The sequence below is a fragment of the Cataglyphis hispanica genome, chromosome 5 (assembly GCF_021464435.1).
Source record: "Cataglyphis hispanica isolate Lineage 1 chromosome 5, ULB_Chis1_1.0, whole genome shotgun sequence".
NCBI classification, from domain to species: domain Eukaryota; kingdom Metazoa; phylum Arthropoda; class Insecta; order Hymenoptera; family Formicidae; genus Cataglyphis; species Cataglyphis hispanica.
The window spans coordinates 4016639-4026574 of NC_065958.1; the positions used below are offsets into that span (position 1 = coordinate 4016639).

General features: G+C 29.8%; 1 protein-coding gene across 1 annotated transcript; it reads left to right on the forward strand.

Moving 5' to 3' along the window:
- The first annotated feature begins 3760 nt into the window (after positions 1-3760).
- On the forward strand, positions 3761-9430 carry LOC126849702 (uncharacterized). Its single transcript, XM_050591824.1, has 3 exons — positions 3761-4069; positions 7543-8109; positions 8641-9430. Exons 1-3 carry the CDS (start codon positions 4048-4050, stop codon positions 8739-8741), a joined length of 690 nt encoding a protein of 229 aa, XP_050447781.1. The 5' UTR covers positions 3761-4047; the 3' UTR covers positions 8742-9430.
- Positions 9431-9936: the final 506 nt, after the last annotated feature.

Consider the following 9936-nt stretch of genomic DNA (forward strand, 5'->3'; position numbering starts at 1 on the left):
TTAATAAATACATATTATTATAGTTATCATTAATATTTTTATAATTAATATTTCTTGTATATTGCATATTACTTAATAATTTGTTTATTGAAATATTAAGAATTGCAAATATTGTATTTTTAAAAGCTAATTGAATTTCTTAAGCATAGTCTTTATCTTTATATTTAATTAATTAAATGTTATTCTGTTTAAAAAAAAAAATTAATAATATTTTTAAAAGTTTTACATTTTTACGTTTGAAAGGCTGTATCATTGACTAGACAGATTGTATCACCTATTCTTATTTTGTATGCATTTGAGAAAAAATATACTTTTGTTCAAATTTGACAAAAAAAGGGCGAGAAAAAAAGAATTTTTTTATAATATATTTTTATATCGCGATGTCCGTATATTTAACTCAAAAATTGACATTACCGCTGCAACTCGTTGACACAACTATCATTTCAATTATAAATTGTCTGGACTTGTTGTGAAGAGACACTCTTTTTCGCCAGTTAGAAAACTTCAAACCCACAGAAACGAGAACAACAGCCGAGGACGGAGTTCTGAAGAAGTTTCGCTGCCACGAAAGCGCCGCGACAAATTCGTCCCGCGGCCGCGTTTTCGTATTTACTTCGCACACCGCTTTGTCCCCGCGTAATTACGTTCTGCGGGAGCTTAACGCCCGACAATTACTCGGCGGTCGTCGTTAATTTCCCTCGAAATAAAAGGCGACGGCCACTACCGTAATGACGCCACCGTGAAGCGCAATACCGAGTGGGAGCCGAGCGACGATACCAATCTTACGATTTCCGCGAGAAGCACAAAGACTGATCCCCTTCTCTCCGGGCTGCCGCGGATAACGGCCCTTTGGAACAAGGGAGGTTTGTCTACGTCGTGGTCTGTCGACGCGACTACCGGCTCAACCCCGGCTGATTATTTTCCGAGCGCCCAAGTCGCGTCGAAGTTACCGAGCGCGTCGCGGAATTACCTGCTTTTATCGCAGAACAGTTCATCCACTCTTAAGCCAAATCTAATCTACTCGTACAGTCCGGAACGTCGAACTTGTGGGGCCGCAACTTTGTAAAATTGCAACAAAGTGTGCGAGCAGGCGGACTTCCGTTCTCGCTCTCTTTGTCGCTAAACAGTCGTTTGTTCGTTCATTTGTTTTGTGATAGTCGTTAGCGCTCGCTAATACAAAGTTCTTAACCGAAGAATGAAAATCGGTTATGAGGTATTTTAAATTGTAATTGTATTCATTTGTAAAGTGAAGTGCTTTTGTGAGAAAAGAATGGGATATTTACTTCTCTTGCAACTTTCAATATGTGTCAAGTGATATGAAAACATCAATATGCCACTAAATGACTAAATATTATTTTTCATTTAATTTTATATAAATTTCATATATATCTGATCTTTTCAAAAAAGATTCAATTTTATTTAATTTAGATATGCTCGTTTTTATTTACTAATCATGCTTTCAGTTATAAATATTAATTAAAACGCTATAATAAATGTTTTAAATAATAATCTATAATATAATATCTTTAATTACGTCGTATATATGTCGTATATATCCCTATGGAAATAATAATTGATTAATTTAAAATCATGTAGCCTTTTACTGACAGTCATCGCTTATCATTTATATCTTCCGAATATGGTGTTCATCGTGTGCACGTGAGCACAGCGTCAAATTTTAACAAGCACGTTTTCACATAAGCTATTCGTATATGTACATCATGAACAGTTATATATATTATAGCGCAGAGAAAAGAAGGGAGGACACGAGTGTAACAAGAGAGCAGCTTCACGTAGACGAAGCAGTCGTAGAGCTTGCGCCCTAGTAGTAACCCATCTTTATGATCAACCCTCTTAGAAAGTGCATTTTCCCCTTTTCCCTATTGCAGTAGCAGTAAACGCGAGAGAAATCATCTTGAAGACTATTCCATTAAAAATAGTTTTCATAATTCTAACGATCGTCGATATAATTTGATTCATGTTTGATAATAAGTTGCCTCTCAATAATCTTGTCTATTTTGAGAGAAACATGCCCTCTACTATTATAATTATTATAATTAATATCTCTTTATTGTGTTATTGTCTAATTTAGGGGAAATATTTTTTGTTACTTATAAAGTCAGTTATTGTCAGTAGAAATTTTTTTTTATTTTTAGTTAATTAATTTTTATATTACTTGCAACAGAAAACGCTAGATTTAGTTATACTTAAAGTATCAGACCGATCATTTCATTTACTGTTGCGTACATAGCATATCGTGAAAGTGTGACGCCTCATCCCGAAGCCGGTTTACGACGCGGCTGTCTTCAGAAATAAAACGTACGAGAATAGCACGTGGTTTCAAGAAATCGCGTCGTTTGCTGGCCGTGCCTTTACGAATCCACGAGAAATCACGACGGAGTTATTCCGACGATCGTAAAGCGACTAGTAGGGGAACGAGCGTTGTGCAAATTCCGGAAGAATCGTCTTGCCGGCGAAGGACATGCGAAAATACGTAATCGCAAATATAAAGCATATTCCAACTATACGCCATATCGCACGCAAGGATTTTTCCCGAGAATAAGTTTTTATGAACATCGCCACGAGATTGTGTTATGTATATTTCGCTGAAAATTAGGAACATCCGGATTACGTATCAACCTTTTGTCGAATCTATTTGTCTTTTGTCCACCACGAGCAATCGATTAAATATTCAAGATACATTGTTCATCGTAAATATAATTGATTATGTATAAGATATATTAGTAGTACGCGATATAAAGTCACGTTTTATTTTGTCATATAAATTCGGCGGAATAAATCTATAGGAATAGAATAAATGCAAATATTAATATTATATAATATTATTATGATAAATGTTATTCGATTTATATTAAAACTATTTTATCGTTTTAAAAATTTATTATTCTTGAAGTCATTATGTTGCTGCTTATGTGATTGCGATATTATATTTCTATGCTATATAATTGCCATTGATTTCCACGTAATTATTTAATTATTATTCTTGAAGTTTTTGCCAATTTTTCACGTCACTAATATAATGATAATAAATAGTAATATTTAGTAATAATTCTTACTCACATATAAACTCTTTTTTATAAAGATTTTAAATCTCTCACACATCATTATTTAATTGTTTTGTGTTCTCTTTTTACACATGCGACACATTTCAAAATATAATTACACATCTTGATTGTTATATGATTTGTGCGAAAGGGTTTATAATAACACAAGATTTGCTCGCTTAAAAAATCACTTACGCAACATTATTTAAATAATTGGAGCTGTGTCACATCGACAACACTCGTTAAACCAAGCATCAACCTTAACCCCATTTTTATGCAATTATGCTAATTTTACGATATTATTCAATGCTGTTTATGATTCATCAATAATTACCTCGTTCTTGCAATGCACAAGATTTTATGATCTTTAATCATAAATTACAAACAAGACTAATTATTTAGTTGAGGAAGACATTAATAACAACCGGTTTTATATGTGATTTATGTTATACGTGCAACGTGGAATTTATAATGTGTGACGCGGTTTAGTTATTATTAAATCTAAATTGCTCAAACGCAAATAGCGTTTCTACTTTGATTGCAACAATAATGCATTTTTGCTCGAGAAATTATCTGTTTTTTTTTTTTCATATGGAAATCAATATATCTGCGATCTTAAATGACCGAGAATGATCAAGACTATGTTATCTATATTCTTGTGAAATCATTAGAGCTGATGACGTGTCCGCTCCTCATCGTATTCGTATTACTGAGCGACTGGTCGCGTTAGTGGTCGCAGTTTCACCGTGCCGTGCTGTCAGTTGTATCAAGCACTATCATCGCGACGCATCTCTTATTATTGGCTCTCGATCTCGGCACGCCGCTACGTGCGTGCGTGCGTACGTACGTACGTGCATATATGTATACCTTCACGCGCCAGGTGCATCAGCAGGTGATTGTCAGTCGAATCACGGACGCGCACGATACTCGCGACATTCTCGTCGCTCAGTCGTCGCTCGAGACGTGCACGTAACATCGAGAAATGTCGAAGGACGTTGGAAAAGGTATGCGTGTACGGTAGATTTATCGCATGTGAAATTTTGTGTCAATAATCAGCTCCATTTTGAACGCGTTTCATATTTTGACATTATTCGTTCTGCGAGTAGCAAACCGATTCTGCACTTCGATTCAGCTCGGTCGCTCGCATTTCGATCTTCGTAATTTACAATCTTTATTCGATTTTTTTTTTCACTAAACACTATTGTGTGATACGATTTTTATAAAATGATTGAAAGTCGCCGTTTTCATCGTGTGCTTTAGTTTATTAGAATTTATTATTCAAGTGTCTCATAAATGTTATTAAGCAAAATGTAAAATAGTGAAAAAGTTATGTGATTACACATTAAATATCTGATAAACTTACTATAGAAACTATCAAGTGTTATATTATAATTTCTTTTTTATTCTTTGTGACACTAAAATTATTCATTTTTTTAAAATGTTGTTTTTTATTGTTTCTTTATTATTGTAAATTTTGCTTTTTATAATTAAAAAGAAAACTTTTTTTTATATTATATGTATCTTTATGATTTAAAAAATAAATGTACCAACAAGATTTCTTGTAAATGTCATGGACACGAATGTGTATAAACTTCTATCTTATGATAAATATCAATTATTTAACCTTAAATAGATTGGGTCGTGAGAAAACGACCGATATTTTGGGTGAATCATCCTTTAAAATACACGTATACATTTTATGTGGGACGTATAAGATGTGGAAATTTGATTCATTTATAAGCATACTGTAATAGAAAGTGTTCGGTTATCGCGCTTCACTAGTGAAGGTAATAATATACTGGTTCTCAAGGAGACTTGGCGATGAAATAAATGTTCCATATGCGAGCAATCAATAATCAGTTTAAATCATTTGAATATTAATAGTTATACAAGGTGTTCGATTTAATCTGTTTAACTACATCATAAAATGTAATTTCTTAAACAAAAACGTTAAAAACGAGACAATTAATGAGATAATCCGTAGACAATTTTGTCAATTACGCCGATCTAAGAAGTCATCCCATTAAAATGGCAAATTTTTTAAATGGAAACTTCCAATAAATATAACACTACTCGATAAGCTCGATAAATTTTGAAAAGATGAATTTAAAGACTTATAATGAGTTTATCTTTGATATTATGATAGCAACAAATTTTTGAATAATCTGGCCTCTCAAGATATCAATTTTTATTCAACAATCTAGCCATGATAATATCTCAAAAATGATCGGACTTTTTACATTATAGATCCTTAGATTTGTTTCTTCAAAATGATATCAAAATCAAATAATGTCATTTTTGTCAGAGGTTCTCAAAAAATTTAACTTTTCTCTTTTTCTAAAAATTCCATTAAGATGCAATTGCTGAGTTTTGCAAATTGCTATAACTCAATTCAAAATTGTCTACCGGCTATCCCATTATATTCTATTTTTATTTTTCTGTTTAAGAGATTATATTTTACATAGTATAGTCGGACAAATTAAATTAAACACCCCACACACAGCCACAATTCGCAAAATTACTCTTGCATATATTTATCAATAAAACAGCGCTATAAAAAGAATTGCTTTACAATCCAGTATAAGTAATATCATTCAATTTATTAACATATCATGATAACATAATGCACACATTTCAATATTATACACGTATAAAACGATCATCAAGAAATCTTCTTTGGTTTTTGTTGTAAATCAAGTGAGTAATAATGCAAATTAAATAAGTTAAAATATATATATATATATATATATATATATATATATATATGATAAATTTATAATATAATGTCAAAGTGCATAAAACAATTTTTTTAATTTATATATTTAGAAATATTTTTCGTCAAACGTTTTCTCTGCGCTTTTGGATACATAGAAAACTTATTTTGCACTAAATTGATTAATTGTCCTATGGATGAAAGTTGTTTTAAGTTTCAAGGCATTTGCTAGTTGTGTATGCAACGTATGTAATCGTATTACTGATACATACAGGTATATCCATATGATATTGAATGCTGTGATCCAAATAAGGAAGTTATGCGTCAATTGAGGAAAAACGGAAAAATAAATAGGTTGTTACAGCATCGATTGCATACAATTATAATTTATATAAAATTAGATCTTTATATAATTTATACATTTATATACATATTTATGTATATTATGTATTATGCAATAAAATGACGAAAAATACTTTTGAGTGAAAGATAACTTAAAATTTATTGACCCGATGCTGTATTAATGCACGCATGTTATAAATTAAAGCTAATCTCGCAATTTACATATAACGTGCACATGGTAATTTTTCGAACAATCTATGCTTTACATTTCGTCGCGTGAGATTTAAAACGGATAATAATCTGTAATGTGCAAAAATCACAGACTTCTATGTATTATATTAGACTGCTAATATAATAGAATGAAAGTGATGAAAGAATAGCCATATTTATTATAATTAGACAGAATATGTAGAATGAGCAGCTGAGTATGCTACAAATTTTTGGCATACTTTTTATTTTTATATATGCACTATATATACACTTGATATTTGTTTCTTTTATTTCTATTTTAATAGGTATGTACATTATTACGTCTTATCAAAAAATATGATATATTAGATTCAATTAATCAATATATCAAACTCAATTAGATATGGCTGCTCTTGCATTGCATTTTACCATTTTATCATCTTATATTAGCGATTTAGTATAATGTATAGAAGTTTAATGTAAAAATACTTTTAGATGATCCAGACCAACAATCTAGAAAAAAATATACTATCACTTAATATTGATCCGCGACGACGTTTACGTAGATTGATTAGCATGAATCAACATTTAAAATCCAGGTTCTTAGCTAAGTATCATAGAAATGCATTACGAAAACTATGTCGTAATATTTAACATATGCCATGATTATGTGATTCGACTAGATTACATGCAGATTTACAAGATTTTGAAAGTTTTCTTATGTTTATTTCATATGCTGTGTAAATCATAATACACATATATTTTATTATTAATTTTAAAACTTAATGTAAATAGATATTTTTATTATATTATTATTTATTAAATTTAATTACTAAATTATTAATTAAAGTAAAAAATATATAAATATTACTGCTATATTTTAGTTATAAACAATATTAAATAAAAAGTAAAAGCAAATACACGACATAAATAAAAATTAGAAAACAAACTATAAATTAGAGCAATATATAATTAGAAGATAATCTAATTTAATCTTTATCGATAATTCAGAAATTCTTATAAAATTAAGATGATTTTAATTCTATTTTTATAAATATTTATTAGACTGAGAAAATCAATGTAATTTAAATACACGTTTATTTATAATTTTATATATTATTTAAATATGATAAGTTTTTTTTGATAAACGTTATCGTCGGAGGAAGATACTCGAATAAAAATGAGAAAAATATTGTTTATCAAAAATATGTATGATTCTAATTTTGATTGTAGATTTTTTGGCAAACCCGGAAACCGAGCAGCTGTTATCTACTGACACATGCGGTAATGCAACAGAAAAATGTGTAAGACTTCAGCGATGGGCGACAGACAAATCGAACGTTCAAGGTGACGTATCGTCATTGAAATCAACGCCTCAGGACAAATCTGTATTGAATAATAACGTACAGAGCGGCGAAACCTCGAATAATCCGGTTGCCGTGATAACGCTCTCCTCAATTACCGTAAATGACAATGAAGATAATAACGATCCGCCGCCTTATAGCGCAATCGCGTTACCAAATCACGCCAGATGGCCGTATGGACTTTTTTCGTTCGGCAACATGTATTCTACGAACGAGGCGACCTGTAGAGTACAAATACCATTGACACCTTTCCAAGCATCTCTAATGTCGACTACAAATTTCCATTCTCAAGGGACTAATGGTCAGCATGCGTTGTTACCTATGCCTATAACGCCTGAGCGGTTTTTCAAGTTAGATTGCCATAGGAATTCTTTTGCATCGACGTCATACGTAGACAATGAGATCGCGGAGAAAATTGATGACAAAAAATCGCGAAGTAAGTATCGATGGTCAAAATTTGTAATTACTCTACGCTATGTTTTTTTTTTAATCATAAAATTTACTATTATAAAAATTATCTGTACATTTAATTCTAAAATTGCTAATATGCTTTTTGGAATTTATTTAAAGTATTTGATCACATTTTTATTGAATGAATTAAAGTTTAATCTTAATTTAAAAAAGTTTATGTCAAAAAAAATGAAAGAAAAATTTTTCTTAGTCAACAGTAAAGTTATCACTGAATAACTTATAAAAATTGTTGTAAAAAAAAATTGTTTTTTATTTTATTCCAATGTGTGCCTCGAGTATTTAAGTATAAATTGATCAGTCTCAACATTTTACTTTGTGTTAGTTTAACAATCACAAAGAGATCGATATCGTAATTTAACGTGATTATAGATGAATAATTATAGTAATTAGTAGTTCAGTTCTCAATAACAAAATCAAAGTTAAAAACAATTAAAATTACTAATCATCTGTCTGCTAAGATGGACAAAAAAGGTCTAAAATAAATAACTTTTGACAGGATATGGCACTATTCTTGCAGCAGCGGCGGTTATTATTTTTCTTATGGTTTTGTCTTTGATGGTTCATTTCGTCATGGAGAGGAGTTGGTGGCGAAGATAGCTTATCAATCAGCGGTTACTTCGAAAATATTCATCGATAAATTATAATCCACAAAAAATCATTTATTGACGAATCTGTGATTAGACTTTAGCATATACGTAGTTTTATTTAACACGAAATATAGACTCTTGAGTTATTATACTAGTTGTTTCGAACCAATCTCTTTGAATACTCTCATTTATTTTCAAATTATAAATGATGGAGTTTTAGAGATTTATTATCGTTATTTAATATCTTGTTTGTGTTCTGTTTTCAATATACAAAACATGAAACATGTGTACGCTATATATAAGATAATTTGATAATTGCATTAAAAAAAATTATTTTATATCTTAAGTAGTAATACCATTAATTTATGCACGATATTGACATTTTTGAAATATTAAATGTCAGATTTTATATTTATACATTTCATAACTTGTTCATTTTATTTTTATATTGGTATAAGAGAAGCAGATAATAAAGGTTATCTTGATTGATCCAATGTTATGTAGTAGATATATTACTTATTGCATTTTTATTTATCAAGAGATAATGTAATCTATTAAAAAAATATGTAAGTATATTGTAATCAAACAGATTTTATTGCGACTGTTGACTTTTATTATACATGTTTAAATTGCGTTACGTTTACTAAATAATGAAAGTTGCATTTTGATATTAAGAATGAATAAATAAGAATAATAATATATATATTCTTTCAGAGTAACAATCTTAAAGCGAGAAAAATCTATGAAATGCGATATAATATATAATTCATTATATCAAATATTTTTATATATTCACTCTATAAATTATGTATAGGATGTTTATAGAGATAAAAACTAAATTTATGTAAGACTTTAATGAAGAGCAGAGAAAAATTTATATAAATATATGACCAAAATTGTTTTTTCCTTTATGTGGTCTTTAGACTGACTTTAGTCTCTTACGCCATATTTTTTAGCTTCTGTTAAACTTTAATATGTTTAATGTCATAATTATCATCGTGATATTATTTTTGTGATTACAAGAAGCAATTACGCTTCTTCTGAATGCGATCATTCTGAATTCATGATCATCATGCATAATAATATGTGATAACGTATTAGAAGTTATAAGAATAATTTTGCTCGTGAATCTTTGAATATTTATAATTTTTTAATGAAACATTTTTGAACATAAGTGTATATGAACTTTTTTTATTTACTTGACT